At 38.3% G+C, this 17,621-nt stretch overlaps 1 protein-coding gene across 1 annotated transcript in view; it reads right to left on the minus strand.

Moving 5' to 3' along the window:
- PREP (prolyl endopeptidase) overlaps positions 1 to 17,621 on the minus strand; it is an 84,871-nt gene that overhangs the window by 1,085 nt on the left and 66,165 nt on the right. The window contains exons 11-14 of the mRNA XM_064709866.1: positions 13,976 to 14,112; positions 8,183 to 8,277; positions 4,915 to 5,046; positions 553 to 709 (exon numbers count right to left, since the gene is read on the minus strand). Of these exons, the coding sequence (XP_064565936.1) occupies positions 553 to 709; positions 4,915 to 5,046; positions 8,183 to 8,277; positions 13,976 to 14,112 (521 nt within the window). The remainder of the gene's footprint in view (positions 1 to 552; positions 710 to 4,914; positions 5,047 to 8,182; positions 8,278 to 13,975; positions 14,113 to 17,621) is intronic.

Here is a 17,621-nt window from a genome sequence, read left to right on the forward strand (position 1 = left end):
TATTTCTAAGAGAGATGTATGTGTACATCTCACAGGAATGTCCAAAACATCAAGAGAAGCCAGCAGGGAAACTGCAGGGAAACCTGTCAAGTCCATAACAGGATCCATCCTGCTGGAAACAGGGAAATTGAGACTCTCAACAGAAGCTGAGAAATTAATTAACATCCTATTATGGTTTAGTACAAATAAATCCAACCCACACTGTATTATACAATTCACAATGGTGACTGTCTCTCCCTCATGGTAAAAAATACAATTGATGTAGTGGTCCACTTGAGAATATTCTGTTGTAATAGCCTAAAAGAGTCATTATTCAGAAAGAAAACCTTATGAGCTGTTAAAAGCTGCTAGGAGCACAAGGTCTTTGAAAACAGGACCACTTGATTCAACTGGACTTTGGTTCAAAACTGACTTGTAAGGGAATGCTGAACTCCCAAATTCAGTGTGGGAAATGATAAGTAATCACTAGAACAGATATTGATCATGACAACTGGAAAGGTTTGAGCAGACTGTGTGTTTTAACAGCCACAGAAAGGATGTGAATGCACTCACTTGCGCAGCCATTCGAACTGCTCCTTACAGTCAGAACAACCATAGTCAGTGGTCCAGGCATGGCCGATGGTGTACTTGTGGAATTTCAGCATGTCCATCACTCCCACTTGGGCAATGGCACAGCCAAACAGGTCAGGGCGCTGATTGGCACACGCAGCTTCAGCAGGAGAACAAAGCCATTAGTATTCAGGTCTTAAAGAATTAAGTTCAACAGTAAAAGGTTCACTACAAGGTTGTACTGGGAGTAGGCTGTCAGTGCATATGAAGTCAAATGCAGTTTCAAGCAAAACTGTAAGCAAATACAAAAATGGATAAAAAACATAACTCTGAAAAATGGTACGTTCAAAAGAACTTAAGAGCCATTTCTGTGCTCTTCAGACACCAAACATGTCGTTCTATGAAAACTGCCTTTCAAACCACCAAATTGGGACTGAAAGAGAAATCAACTTTTAAAGCACGTGAGATTTTGAACTACTGAACTGAAGGTACCTAAACCATTCGCTGTTTAAACTTTTAATATTAGTTTCAAGAAAGAAAAGGGCACTAAGGATCAAAAGCCCCTCCATTTCCTGATGAAAGTTGTCTTCCATAATTACTATGTAAACCCATAAGAAAAGAGTTTTGTTAAAAGCAGACTATTACAAAATCAGTGCAATATCCTCAAATCAACAAAGTGAATTGCTGCGGTATTTTCTTGTTCTACAATTTTTATCTTCCAACAACTGGAAGGGACAATTTCTTTAAGAATAATGCTTGCCTCAAATATTTTAAAAACATCGGCAGTAGACCTATCAAGCTGAATGTTCAAGGCATAAGAGTGGCAACTGGGAGATCTCTCCTGTAAATTATTATCTGATTAATTAGCTATTTCAGTTTTCTGCAAGCTGGAGTTAGCTTCAGCTATTCGATTAAACAGCCATTAAATACATATCCTCTGTAAATACAACTGTTTCCTCTCTTACTGTTTATTCATCCAGTGTTCATCACAGCCTGTAAGTTCTTAAATTCCAATTCCTGTTTCTTGATTTAAACCTTTTCCCTGATGATTTTACAAATTCCCCTGCCTTTTTTGAATTTTAAGAAACAAGAGCACTGAAATTTTCACTACAAGGGATCCCAGAATCCCTTAATTAATTCAGAACTATTCACTGTGCATCCACATGTAGGTATGATCTTTCCCGGATTACTCTTATCTCATTTTTGTCCATTGTGAAAATGGATTGATTATCACCACTCTTTGCCTCCTGCTAACCATGACATTGCTATGACATGACTTTGCTTCCAGCTCAGCAAGGACTTTCTTTCACAGCTTTTGAAAATCCAAGAATAGCTCCTCACCTAGATCACTGTTACAAGACCCATATCCAGCCTGACTCCTTCAGATAGCTCCAATACATTTGAAAGCTGCAACTTCAGCCTGCAAAATTCTTTCTTTTATGTCAGCTATTATTTATTGGTATTCATTTATTAGCTTGCCCATTAGAGAAGTCAGATTTACTCATCTGCAGCTTGTGGATCACCATGAACCATTTAAAACTTGGCATTACACTTGCCCCCTTCTGTTCCTCAGATATTCAGGCTTAGTAGCCTGCAATTTCATACCAGAGTTCACTTAGGATCCTGCATGTGCACCATCTGGCCCTGGCAACACACCACTTTTCATGGATTGATTAATTCCAAAGTCTTTCCTGCTGATGCTTCAACTGGTGTCAGCTCCCCAGAATATTCCCCATGAAGACAGACCCATGCAGGGAACCCCCACCCTCTCCTCAGGAGGGAACATCAAAACAAACAGACCATTTAGTTGTTCTGCTTTGCAATTAATTTCCTTTAATGCTCCTTTTACATCTCACTAACCTGCGAGTCCCACAGATCATCTGGCCAGCTTCCTGCCTCTGATGAGCATGGAAAAATGTCATTGCTAATCTTAACACTGGAACCAATTTGCTCATCAGTCTCCTGTGATCTGTCTGTCTCTGCCAAGAGTTTACACTACACCCTATTTTCTTCATTTAAACTTTCTGAAAAATGAAATTTTGCTTCTGGTCATCTCTGATATGTAACTATGCTAGAATTATGAGTAATTTCCATAGGTACATATAGTGCCTTAAAGAGATGCTATGTAAATGATCTTCAGGTTTTAACCTAAAGATCAGATCCCTCCTCTTCAAGCTATTTTCTTTTATGAACATAAATTGTATTGTGGTAGGAACAAAAGACAAAAAAACTAGCATAACATTTTACTTTAATACTCTTTATTTCAGAGTGTCTCTTGAAGCACTGTCTGTTGCTCAGGATTTTGGAAGAAATTGCTCCTTGCTAGTTCCTTACGTAGTTACTTCAGTGAGAAATCTGAAGTATGGAGACACTCATCCATGCACATGACCTTTTCAATTAGCCATAATAATTATATGCATTAATAAAGTGGAATCTGGAACAACAATTAATTTGTGTATTTTATGCCCCTGTACATAACTTTGGGTTTTAAAATTCAGTATGAAAATAAGCCCTCAAAATGTCAGACCTAGTTTTGTCCAGGCAAACATGAGAGGTCAAACACTGCATTTGCAGGGAGGTTTTCAGCTCACAGCTGTGCTGCTCTGCTCAGCTTGGGGATCACACTGCAGGACAAGGAAGTCTTGTTTTGCAGTTGAATGAGGCAAGATGAGCTCAGGGCTCTGCAGTCCTCAGTCACCTCCTGTTAGTCTGACTGAAAGGAAACAGTATTTTGGAAGAGTGACAATACTCTTCCTTGTCAGCTCTTTCTTCAATAAATAAGAAAGAAGAAAATGTGGCAGTGGGTCTTTGAACCTACAGGATGAGTTATGATCTCTAATGTTGCATCAATAACTATTGCAAAATTTATTTTTGCTTTGATAAAAAGGACCTTATAAGAATTTCTGAATTCACCTAATTCTACTCAGTCAAGGAAAATACCTATCTGGCTCATCAAGAGCATGGAAATCCTGCTTGACTGTAATCTACCAGTAAATTCAAGGGAAGGATTCTAACAAAATTTTTTAGAGCAGGAAGGTCTAGATTCCCAACACCTGTCTCCTACAGGTGATGTATTTCCTGTAGTTGTCACTTGCTTCCCCTTATTGACACAGGAGCCCAGCTGAACAGTTCAGCCAGTAATCCAGGGGGTTTTATTACTGAAGCTGGGTAGGATGAATCTCCTCCTGACTGAAGCTGAAGTCCACATAACAATAAAAAAGTATTTTCAGAAGCTATGCAATATATTCAAAGTTTAACTGCACTTCCAACTATGTATTTAGGCCCAACATAAAACTGACTTGTGCACTGCTTGTATTTCCAAATGGAGTACAAAGCCTTTAATCCCTTGTCATATTCAGCCATTTCTATTTTAAATGCACAAACACCTTCTGCCACTTGTTATTGAGAAGCATATAAGCAAAAGCCAAAATACAGCTTTACAAGTACTTGTTACTTGATCTTTAAAACAATTGCTTTTTAAAAATAATAATGCAGGTCTAGCCAAGATGGCTTAGACCAAAGATCCATATAATTCCAAATTCTGTTTCTCATGCTGGATGCTAATTCACTGAAAAACAGAATAAAATCAATAGAGTCAGTATACAGCAGCTAATAAATACAAAAGAAGAGTAGGCCTAGGAAAACTGCTCATCTTCTATAATTCAGTGGTTCATGAATTTGAGGTGCCTTTTTTATCCCCTTCTCACATAAGTAGCTCAAATCTGTCATACTGTCACCTTTCATACTGCTTAAAAAAAGGCAAACAGACCCTGATACTATTACTGTATGTCTCATGTTCCTTTCAAAATTGCACAAAAAATCACCTTCCTTTTTCTTCTGTTACTTTCAGATAACGATCTCATTAGAAATAGATTTTGTAGCTCCTAGACTGCTCAGAATATGAGATCTTTCTGTGACAAGACTTCTGTTTAAGAGGAGGCTATTAATTTTCTTGAATTTAAGAACACAGCAGTGAATTTTAAGTGAACAAGATGCATTTGTAACAGACCACACACAGTTTTCCCAGTGCTACATAAATTAATAGGTCAGTGGTTATTTTGAAATGGTTAACCTGAAGAAAGAAAGATAAAAAACCTCCATGTTTTTGCAACCATTCTTACTTTCTGTCTGTGATTCTACCACAGGGTTAGCTCTTACCACACGTGTGGGGCTTTTCCAGAGAACTACAGAATTCCAATGTCCTATGCAAACAGCAAATGAAGTACTACTGTACATATTTAACACCTGGTATACATTAATGCATTGACATTCTGGCAACTTTTGACAGGCAGATCTCATCAATTTTTGTCTGATTACTTTGATAAGCCCAGCACCAAATCTGGGAAATAGACAAGCAGTTCTTACCAACTAAGAGGCCCCCATTTGAGCCTCCATTAATAGTCAGCTTCTTTGGGGATGTGTAGCCTTCCTTGATGAGGTATTTGGCAGCACACTGAAAGTCATCAAAGCAATTCTGTTTGTTGGCCAAGATACCACCTAGCAAGGAAACAAAACAAATCAGTTGATACCATCAAATCCTTTTGATACCATCTTTTCAGAAAAACATGTGTCCAAAAATACCTGGGAACAATTCCAGCTTCATGAACATTTTAATAATTGATGCTACTCAGAAAAACAGCAAAAATGAAAGATTCTGCCAACACAGAGAGGCTATAAGATGGTTCTGTCAATACCTCTGATGCTTTCAGAAACTCTGAATAATGCATACCTATACTGCAGAGTGAGTGCCAGGTAATGTTCCTAACCAGTGAAAGGAAAGCTAAAAGCTTTGCACAGCAAAATATATACAAAATGACCACAATACAACACACTTGAGGTTTAAGCTAATGGGACTTCAGCATCATTAAACTCAGTGACAGTTTCTTAGGGGAATAAAGATTCAGCTTATAAAATAGGCTATATAAAATAAGCACTTCTAATTTCCTGGATGTATAATATGTGGCTGGTAATTTACTTTTTTTTCCTATTAGTTGTTTTCAAACCAGATGATATACAGCTATGGTCGAAAAGAGACTTCAGAGTTCCATCTTGCTTTGAAAATTTATTAATTAATTTTCAATATGGAAATGTTTAAGATACTGCCATCATGTTGAATGAAATTCCAAATATCATCATATGTATAAGGGAACAATTAATGACAGAAATTGTTGGTTCTGATGACATCATTGATAAGACTTCTAGGTGTGAAAAAAAAAAATTTTCAGGGTCGAATAGGGAAGGAAAAGGATGGTTTTCCCTACAATCTTTGAATTATTTTAATAGAAGAGTATCAGCTTAGAGAATGCACAGCTGTCCAAATCTTGCTTGTTTGGCAAGAGACTAAAACTAGATCCTCCTCAAACATTATCATACCTAAAGCCCATGGTAATCTCAGCCAATTAAATGCTGGTAAGAAATGGGAACTAGGAGGAAAATCCTTGCATTCCTGCAGCAAAGGCAGTGGCCCTGCCATGCAAGTGGGGCTTACAGGATGCAGAAATGAAGTCCAGTTTCTTCTACTTTCTTTAAAAGTTGGATGTTTATTCCAAGCTAATTGCCTAAGGTTCCCCCTATGGTCCAGAAACCTCCAGGACAATTAATTTTACCCTAAATTAAGTTAGATGAGCTACAGTCTTGAGATGTCTCTTTATCTCCATTCTCCATCATGTGATCCTTAGATAACCAGTTTACAATGGTTTTGTAAAACCATTTAAAAAACCAATAGTTTTGTAAAAACTTTGTTTCTGTGCCACAGAAGTTTAGCAATGTAAGTCTGACATTTAGTCATAAAGATCTGCTAGAACTGGAACCAGTACATTTGTAAGTTTTGTTGGGTTTTTTTTAACAAATACACATCATTCTTGTATTAACAAGACCATTGAAAATAGACATACTGGGACAACAAAAAAGTCTTTAAGTATGTGGCAATAAAGGAGAAATAAATCTTACTCCTTGCTCAAAACACCAGGCTGGTGTAAGGTCAGAATCCTATTTATAAAATTGAACCTAAGCAAAAAAGCCTTCTGTAATTGCTTCTGGAATTAAAAAAGAACAGATACATATTTTATTTCAAACTGCAATAAAAGACTTGGGTCAAAATCAAGCAGGAAATAGGTGCATCAAAGAAGCATTATCATATTAAAATAAATTTTATTAAAATCTACTACAAATCAATCTCCAAATTAAAATTAATGAAGGATACTTCATCTTTAGCAATAATATCCTGTATCTGCAAGCACATACAGCTTCTATTTATGAAACTATTACATAATTAACTCAATTGTGAGGAAATGACCCAGACAAATAGTTACCACAGATGAAATAGTAAAATCAAGATGCAATGATCTGGAAATACCATTTTGTCTGATAAAAAGATATTATGGCTTACTGCCATGGCAAATTGCTAGATCATAAGCACCATTGTTTTGGTACATTTGCCTTGCTGACAACATTCCCAGCAACTTATGCACCAGATTCTTGGAATATGAGTAAAGTGTCACCTTTAAATAAGGATAGGTATGTTCCTGAAATAAGAAGAACTTTTCCAAGCTTTTTCCCCTGGTGGAGGAATGTGGACAGTTGTCAACAATAAGGCAAGTGGACAAAGACAATTAAATGTTTAAGACAAGATGGGAGAAACATGGACTGAAATACATCAAAAGTGTTCAGAAAAGGGGAAAAGAGACTGACAGCTTTTCAGTGTTTGACTGAGTTTCCCTGTGGCATGACAGTCAGATTTCAGAAAACCCTAAAAGGTCAAATGATTGCCTGCAAGTTGGATCCCCCAAGAGTTTGGAGGGGATGATCTGAATGCACTTCTGGAGCTGACGGTTTTCATATGAACTTCAATCACAGAATCACAGAACATTTAGGTTGGAAAAAACCTTTAAGATCATCAAGTTCTACTGTTAACTCAGCAGTGCCATATCCCTAAGACACATCTATGTGTCTTTTAAATACCTCCAGGGATGGTGACTCAACCACTTCCAGGGGGAGCCTGTTCTGCTTCTTGAAAATCCTTTTGGTGAAGACATTTTTCCAGTCATATTCATCAAATATTCAAAAAAAAAGGTCTATTCATAAATTATGCAAAAACAATAGAGAAGAGTTTATACTCGAAACTCAAGAGTTCACACCTTCCATAAAGTTCTGCAAATTTTTTTGTGTGTGCATGTTTCATACCAAGAGAGTCTAAATAGTCAGTGTTGTCTTGGGGATTTAGAATTGAGAACCTGCAATAATGAAAGAGGTATGTGAAAGCAAACCAGGTCTTTTGCAATAGGCAGACATATTTTGTAAGATCAGTTCAATATAAATAGCTGCATTTTCCTGTGTTTAACTCCAGGGAACTTGATATTGCTTAAAAAAACCCAATGCTTTTGTTGGAAAATATTGTCTTTGTACAAAATTGTTTTTAAGTAGGCTGCAAAAATGAAAATAATCTAATGAAAACCATCAAATTAACACTGGACAACGTACAGATCTAACATGTAAGTATGGAAAAAGATCTACTTTTTTGCAGAATAAATAAAATGCAAAAGGAGATGTGAGCATGGGAGAAGGAGTGAACAGCAAATGTTGCAATTTGCATTGCTAAGCCTGCAGTTTTGTTCCTGTGCTTTGACTGACTCACCTTTGTGCCAGGTTTCTCCATATTCGCCCCCGCCCCTGATGTTCGCCACTGCCAGAACCCCTCCCAGGTGTTGCACAAAAATAAGTCTTGACACGCTGAAAAAGCAAACAGATAAGAGGACTATTTTTATTTTCCAATTTTTATACACCTACCACTTCTGCAAAAATACTCTGAGGGAAAGATCTCTCCCAAAGTCAATGATGAAATTGTGAATTAAGTCCCTCTTGATGGTGAACCTGAGTAGTCAGGCTTTTTTGATGGTTATCCATGGAAATGAAACTCCCAGCAGCTTTAGGAGAGGAAGGAACAGTGCTGGTCTGCTCCTCCTCCCTCAGTTCTGCTCTTCAGAGGAGAGTGGCCAGTGGTTTGGCTTAGCAGATGACCACTCAGAATGTGTCACCATTTACAAAAATTATCTTCAAAGCCTGCAGTCTAGTCCAGTCTAGTCTGCAGACTAGAGTTATGCAGTACCACTGGACCTCCATAGCTTTCTGAATTGTTCCTCCATCATGGGACCTCCACTTCTACAGAGAGGAAAGGAAGATTTAGCCCAAAGGAAGAAATCAAAGAATTAAGACTTAAGATCAGCACTTGGTTTTTTTTTTATGAGCATGAATTTTCAACCTAACTTCCGCTTAATTTACTTCTTTTGGACCTTTGCAATATTGTGTTTGCAAGGAAAAATTCTGTATCTACCATTCTTTTGTGCCATGGTCAGCAGTCAAGTCAGCAGCTGGCCAATCCCATTCTTATTCATTTTCTTCTTACATTGCTAAATACAAAACAAATAGTATAAACATAAAATTACAGGTTCTGCCTCCCCTACTATCTCCTGAAACTGTCTGAAAGCGAAAATAGCACATTTTTTTAAAATGTCAAGTTGCAAAAGTATCAGATGTATTACTATCTTTTTTTTTTAATAGACTGAAGTAATCAAATTATATTTAACAATTAAAAAATGTTAATTGTTGATGTGCTGAGGCAGTAGCTTAATACAGGCAAAGCTGCAGAAGGCCAACCACACCTATGCAAAGAAGACAAGTAAAATATTAATATTTAACCTCAACAAGTCTTTTTTTTTTCCCTCTAGTAGGTTTAAATTTCTTATTTACTTGAATTCTTTTTTCACACAGAAACCACTGTCTGCAGGAAACAAATTTGTTCAACCACAAGGGCAAGGGCTGTGTCTTTTTACCTTTAAGTCCCACTGCTGTTTATCAGAAATGGTTTGAAAAATGGCAGTCTTAGAGTGTGTCTCCTGTGGAGGCAGTACCACAACAGGTGAAATTTTCACACCTCCCAAAGCAATTACTTATGTACTGGCACATGTTCTTGAGAGTATATATCAAGGAGTAAGGAAATGAAAAGGAAAGCACAAGGATAACTGGTAAGAGATTTCTGCATTTGCATAACCATCAAAGGAAAAGCTTCCACCTAGGCTGGTTATCCAGCCCATCAGATGGCTCAGGAGCCATGAATTATCTCAGCTTCTGTAAAATGAATTCTTAAGACCATCACTTGAATTGCATTTTCCTTAGACTGCTGTGACATGCTGATCAGATGCGAGATTGATATTCTAGAAGCACATTGTGCAAAGGTCAAAGAGTATTACTCTGTCAAACTCCAGGACTCTTTAATTTCAGCAGGTTGCTGCACAGCTAATGTGGAGTAACCTGACAGCAGGTTGCCTCATCAGACTGTGGCTTCTTAATTTTTGGTATGTAGAGTCACAAAACCCCCCAAAATATTCTGCACTTCTTTTCCCTGTCTACCTCAAACTTTGGACCTCTTGGTCCAAAGTTATTTGATTCCCTAATAACCAGAAGTAGCAAGTAACAATTAGAGGTAAGATAAGAGCTTGCTTCACAAACATACTGCATGAGAAGACTTCAAAAAATCAGATATTCCACAACAGAATCCATCCTCTTCCATCTGCTGAAAGCAACTGTGCCCATCTGAAGGATCATGGTGAGTCAGGACCCTAACTTGACCAATATTTTGAGTATTTGTAACAAACTTTCTCAAAGTTTTTCTCTTCACCTTTACCTTTAAGTTCAGGAACCAGGTTTTACAAATATAGATTCCAAACTCATTACTTGTTTAAAAAGTGAAAATTCCAAGTAATCAGCACAAAGCTCTAGTTTCACACACAACCCTAATACTGCCTGCTGTGTTTTTCTGGGTGGATTCTTGCTTCCAGATTTGATTACAAGTCAGTTTGGTGTCTGAGTCACAGCCAACTGCCCAGTCAACCTGCATGGCTATGAAATGTCTCATTCTGCAAAGCAAAGTCTGGCTCCCTGCCCTTCCCATTAGCCTTTTGCTCATTATCCCTGCTCTTCCTTCTCTCCTGGAAGCAGGGTAAAGGAAAGGACAACAGGGTCAAGATGGAGTCAGTGGAGGGATCAGAAGGCAGTTCCCACCATGGAGAGCTCCTTCCTGACCCTCTAATCACTCTTAAAGAGCATAAAACAAGAATTAATTAATCAGATATTGTTTTTTACAGTAGAGAACAATGTGAGGAGCAGTGCTTCACAGACCAAGAACACCTCCCCAGAATTACTGATCTGCTGTGAGGTACTAGAGTTGACAGAAAAACACAGGCTAGTGCACAGGTGATGGGGAAGAAGTCCTGAGCCACTGGACTTGGTTGCTTTTTAAGCTTTTGTCGAGCTGAAGAGAGCAGTAAGAGAATAAGCAAAAGGAGTAATCCTCCACTCTGCACTGAGGGCTGACCTTTCTCCAGGCTCACAGTCTCTCTTCCCTGCACCACCTCTTTGCTTAGAGGCTGGGAACATCCTGGCGGTGACAAGCAATTTCACAGTCTGCTGCACAACCAGCTGTATTCCAGGATGACTTAGAAATTGCTTCTCCTGTACCCACGCAGGCACACACACAACAGTGAAGGGAAACATGTTGGTTCCCACAGTGCAGTTAGCCAAATCTGAGGCATCAGTGGTGGGTTTGTGATGCCATTTCCCCAGCAGCTCTGCCAAGCCACTGGCATCAGCTCCATCAGCCTTCACTTGCACTTGCTATGTGGGCTGTATAATTAATGACAGTGCTCTAGCAAGCACCATCTCAAAATGCCACCAAATGAAGCTCCCCAGTCCAGAAAAGCCATATGAAAAATGCATGCTTGCATTCAAAAATAAACCACTACTGTAACTGACTTAATGACTTTGGCCCATCATTGCTGCAGTTATTTCTGGATCCTGTAACCTGTTGGTTTGTTTCTATTGCTTTCAGTGAAAAATATTTTTTTCATTTTTGATGTGAAAAGGAACATCAGTTTGTGAATTAAACAGAAATAAGTTCCGCAAACCAGAGAGCTGGCTCACACTAATGGGTATGAAATACCAGTAAGAAAATACTGTACAGCCTGGAAGACATACAGGACAGGATTGAACCACTGGAAAGGAGATGATGGAATGCTTTGTGGAAAGTTTTAAGTAAAAAAGCTTAGGAGTCTTTAGCCAGGAATTTTTGTTTGTTTTTCTTAAAGGTAAGCTGATTCCTACTGGTTACATTTCCATGGCTACATCTCAGCTCAGAATCAGGTGAGTGATGTAGCCTCAGCCTTGGCCATCCTGCGGCTGCTTTCTAGCACTCAAGCCTGTGGTCATAAAATAAAACAAAAACCAACCAACCAAACCCCCCCCCCCCCAAAAAAAAACCCAAAAAAACCCAAAACCAAAAACAAAACAAAAAAAAAACCAAACCAAAACAAAACAAAAACACCAAAAAACCCCTCCACCAAATCATGGTGTTGGGCTGTGGATAGAACAGCACTTGGATTTGGGAACTCCTTGTGGAGTACTGCATAATGTAGTAACAGAGATGGAGTAAAGCATTAGTGGAATCTGCCAGGTAAAGGGTGAACTGGACATCCTGCCTTTCTGACATAAATTCCCTGCCAGAATTTCCTTTCCCTGATTTTGCCTCCCTCCTTTTGGAACACATTCCCTCACCAAGTACTCCACTCTCAGGTTATTAGTCATAAACATGTATTTGAAGCTTTTGGCTTTTCTTTTTGTTTTTCTTTTAGAAAGAGAAAGCTGAGAAATCATATCTTGATATTACAGGGAGAGAGTAAGGAGGGAGCTGTGGCCAATTATGTTTTATTTACATTGGCAGTGGGACAATATATTTTGATCTGGAGGTCACTGATAGTTCTCTATGCATTTGCTTTTAAGGGACTGCTACAGATTCATATTCTTAATTTATGAACTGCATAATGAAGGTTTCACAGGGTTCAGGAAAATATAGGTCACTGCTCCTACCTCCCATCTTCCTCTCTTCTAAATGTCAGCTGCAACCTTTTGCTGCTGTTTGCTGGACTCCTACGAGAATCAATTTTTAGCTTGCCAAAATGGCAGAAACCCACCCACTCCGTTTTGCTGGGATAGTTTTCTGTCATTCTTGTGAGGTAAATCAGCTTAGCAAAGGCTCCAGCAAGCACCAGGGCCAATGGATGGGAGGTGGAAGCAGGGACTGTGAAATACCTTCTCCTTCTGCCAGCAACCAGCTCTCCAGGATGTGAAATTTTACCTTAAATCAACAGATATGTAATATTCATTTTACATTCTTTAAAAATGAAAACATGGTAAGTTTAATAGCAGTTCTCAGCATCTACAACAAACTGTAATAAATAAGTGGTTAAGCCTAAGTAAAAAAGAATTTTAAAACTATGCTAGTTATATAATTGTGTCTTTCAAGAACCACAAGAAATTAGAAGTGTAGCTTTATGAGGCAGATAAAAAGCTTACAAATAATCACAGAGTACAAGATGGGAGATTCATTGTTAGACAAGGTATTTGCTAAAAAGGACAAGAAACTGTAAATGCTATTCAGAAATACAATCACAGCAAATAAGAAAGTCAAGCACTATAGAGGATTTCTTGAAATGTGCTAACTCTACAGTAAGACTGGTAGCATTTAAACTTAATAGGATTGTTTTATAATAGATTATTTTTCGGTAGTGAGCTGCTCTTCTGCTTCCTGAAAAACTGTTCTCTATTCAGCTCTTTCCAGTTCTGCTTTCCTCTGCCTCACCTAGGAGCATTCCTTAGGTATTCAAGCACTGCCTCTTGGCAAGTCTATTCAAATTGCCTTGCTTAAGAAGTAAGCCTTTTCTTTAAAGGGATCATCTATGCAATAAAGCTAATGGTTTTTGAGAGCTACAAAGCCTGATCTGAACACAGCATTTTTGGTTTACAATGAGTTGCTTTGCATTTGTGAGGACAGTATCATTTGTGTGTCAAGACACAATCCTCTTTCCTGATCATATGGGCCACAGAAGGATTTTGTTTCCAATGTAATCTCAAAAGCATAATATGAAAATGCAGCCAAATTTTAATTATTTACATTAAGTTAGTCAAACACTTGATTTTCTATAATATTTAGACATAGGTAATCGTTTCACTTGGAATAAAGAAACTTTCTTACGGTATTAGTTCAGCAATGGGCTCAAATATTTCCTTAATATATTTGTCCATGTTTTTCTGTTCAACTCAGTGACAGAGCAAGAAGAGGTTAAGGTGTAATCCTAAGAGCAGGGTGACTGCTGTAAACCTCAGGAGAGCAGGGCACTTCTCTGCTCTGACATAACTTCTTCTGTGAGCCTGGGTAAAACCCTCAAATTCAGAACTAACAAAGCAGACAAATGATGCCTGGGCAGCCCTTATGGCCCTCATCTTGCTTCTTAGGAACCTGAAATGCATCCTGTCAGATTCATGGTGACAGCTGCTAATAGCAGATACTTCAGGAGAAGGTGTGAATCACCCTGCTTACCTGTAGCTTGGTGTAATTGATATGTTGAAGCCTCCATATCCATACAAGAAGGCAGGATGAGAACCATCTAATTTAATTCCTTTCTTGTGAATAATGAACATTGGGATCTTAGTGCCATCTTTGCTAGGGTAGAAAACCTAAGACAAGAGAAAAGAAATAAAAAATACTCTTAGGGCTGTAACTTCCCACAAGTGCTGTTAACAAGAATCAGAGGTGACCATTTCTATGGGGTCTGAGGGTAAAACCTGAGCAACTTGCACCAATTGCCCAGGTCAGGTTCAGTACTGGGCACCACCTGCTTGGTTGCTTAGCAGCTCTGGAAAATGTACCAAAATTAGACAATACCAAGGGTATGATGGTATCACCTTTAGGCATCTTATTCTTCAGTTCTACACACAAGAGGGTTTAAGAAAATGTTACAAAAAGAATACAGCTCTCTTCAAGGGAAGACTGTCAAAACACAAGGGCTGCATGGTCTGTCACATGTGAAAGGAGCAAAGACTGAGCTGGCACAGAGAACAAACAGAACTAAAACCAGATTTCCTGCACAGATAATTTCACTAAAGCCAGTCTGTATCCAGCAAAGGTGGACTAAGCATTGTCCAGTCTTTCAGGTTGTCTCAGGGACACCAACCTTATCAGGGTGGTAACACAAGCCATGACAGAAACTTTTGTAGCACTTTGGTGCATTTTCAGACATTACTAGGCAACTAGAACCAGGAGACCCAACCTTGCAGAATCCCCAGTCCGTCAAAGAAGACAACTGAACTGCTCACTGGCTTTCTTCCTGAAAGGAAACCAGCTCCCAAAACACAAAGTCTCCACGTAGCACATGCTTCCATACATCTTTCTATTGCTGCCACAACACAGTGTGAGGTTGAAAGCTGAACTCCATGTACACAAACATAGACTGTAATTGTTTAACACAGTTCCCACATCTTCTTGTTTTGATGCATGTCTCTGCCTGCATACTCTAATTTGGGATCCACTGTGTTATATTTTGCCAATCAAGAAAAACACGTGGCTGTGAATGCAGCTTATTGCTTGTCCTAAAATTCTGGCTGATTCCTTTTCGCTACCTTGCTTTAACATCGTTGCAGCTTCAACTCTAATTAGAACAAAAATGTAGTAAATGAAGAATGACACATTCTTATAATTTAGTTGCATGCTTACAATCTCTGCTTTTAAAGGAAATAGTCCTACAGTGATTTGTAAAGCACATGATCAACAGGTTCTATTTTTACAGCACATGAACCTCATCAGTAATATGAACCTATGCAATGCATTTATTCTGAGCATTGCCTGTAATGTGAAACATGTAAATCCACATGGCGGAAAACAAAGTAATCACATTTAATTTTAGTTTAATCATTGCTAAGGAAATGTGAGAAATTGCAAATGAAATCACATCTACCTCCAAAGGCTTTACCAAAACCTCTAGACATATTACAAATAAAAATTCAGAATTTCACAGCACCCACAGTGGATGAAAAAAACCCAACAAAACAAAACTAAAAGCCTAAGGGTGTTTCTACACAGATAAAATCACTGTTTCCAACTGTCATAACTGTATCTCAATTGACAAAGTGCTTGTCAGAACAGCAGAGTATAATGGATTTTTACTTTAAATAGTTACTTGAACACTATAAACAAATAAAATAACTGATGAACAGGAGAACTACTGAGGCTGATGATGAGGATTTCCAGAGACTCTTCCCTAAAACATTATCTGTCAACTCCAGCTGTTGCTGGAAATTCTCAGGAAGCAAGAACCCAGCTTTTCTATATTTCCAGAAACTTAGTGCAGTTGGCCAGTCCTGCCCTGATGATTGAAGTATGCCACTAACTTCACTGCTGGTTTCTGAATGAGGACTTTATCTTTTATATAACAGCTCCCTGAAAACTGACTTCTGTAGGGCTTTTATTGCCATCAGTTAAGATAAAATAACATACCATTAAATAAAATCTCAACAGAAAAAAAAAAATATGCATGTCAAGCTGCATGGCATTGCTTAAATTTGCGATTTAAGGGTTTTCAGTCCTATCTTTGCTAAAATAATTATTACCTCTCCCTCCAAGAACACAAGAGAGGGGGGACGGAAATAAATTCAGTGAGACGCTAAGATATGTGATGCCATTTAAACTTCTCCAAATAGACTATTTTCAACAACTGATTCAATCTCACCTTTAAATTAGCTGTTATCTCTGAAGCAAGTCCAATGGTTTACTCATGTAACCAATAAAGGGATGTGCTTGTATCTCAAAGATTAAGGTAAACTGCAAAGGGCAAGCCCTAAAAAGGATTTCCCAAGATGGTGTTTCATGCCTAACTTTAGAGGCTGTCAGCTTTTACAGTGCTAAATGCTCATAAAAGGGTACTACCTTTTCCTGTGTTATCACAGATAGGAGAGATCCACTTGTGCCAGTCACATTATATTACTCATTGTTCATATAGTTTCCAATAAGGTCTTATGTCACTAATGTCAGCATTTATAAGAAGAGGACAAGCTAGGAAAATTAATTTGAAGGGAAAAGGATGGAGAAAAACACTTCAGAAATATTATTATGAATGCTGAAACTCACCATTCAAAGAGGGACATGCTAAAAATAAGCACCTTCAGCCTTTAGGAATGCAAGAGCAATGCTGTGTGGCTGACAGGGCACTCCTGCTGCGTGCAGCCCTTGCTGCTATTCTAGGATTACAGTGCTGGAGCAGTGGAGCAGCCCTGGGATAGCTGTAACTATCAGTCTCACATTAATGTCCCTGTGCCACATGGCAGTGGGGTCTCAGGGCCAGAAACACCTTCAACTCAGATGGCAGAGCCTGAAGTATACATTTATAGCTTCTACTCTACTTATTGAGAGGGAAGGAGAAAGCAACACTGTTTGCACAGTTACTCATTGCTACAAGTTAATTAAAATTAAGCTATATAAGAGAAATAGAGCCCAATCTTAATAATTCTTCTTTGGTGATACAAATGTATTTATAGAGTGGTGTGTTACTTTCTTTTGATTTTTAAACTTAGCATTTGAAAGAAATTTAGACCAGAAAAAGTCAGTGGATGTTTAGTCAAAGACAGTTTACAGAGTAAGTTTTACAAGCCAGCGCAGTTAATAGCTTTGCCCTCTGGCTTGTAAATTTACTTAGGGGTTAAGCAGGATAAAAAAGTTCAATACATTAATTCCTGGGAAGGTCTTTGTCCTCCTAATTATCATCTGCTTTAAATGTGCAGTATTTATATTAGGTGAATCTTCACTTAGGGAAGAGGGGAACTACCATCAGGCATTGTAGACACAGACCTGAATTCAGAAAGGCTCTGTATTTATCCACCTCTGCCTCTGCAATGACAAGAAGCATCCTCTCCATCTCAAGTCACCAGGAGGCAAAACAAAGTATTTTAGAAAACCAAAAGGTCTGAAAAACAGATGCTGCAGATGAAGTTTTTCTTTCATTTATCTACAGAGATTACATAGCCAGACATTGATACACACAGAAGTAAAAACAATTTTGGCAATCATCCAATATGCACTTCTCTTGTAAATATGAAATTAGTACCCTAGAATATTAAAGAAATTGACACAATCACACCAATAAATAAATAAAACTAATCTGCTGCACACTCACATTGTGCCACATAACTAAAAA

This window comes from Zonotrichia leucophrys, chromosome 3 (genome assembly GCF_028769735.1).
Source record: "Zonotrichia leucophrys gambelii isolate GWCS_2022_RI chromosome 3, RI_Zleu_2.0, whole genome shotgun sequence".
Taxonomy (NCBI): domain Eukaryota; kingdom Metazoa; phylum Chordata; class Aves; order Passeriformes; family Passerellidae; genus Zonotrichia; species Zonotrichia leucophrys.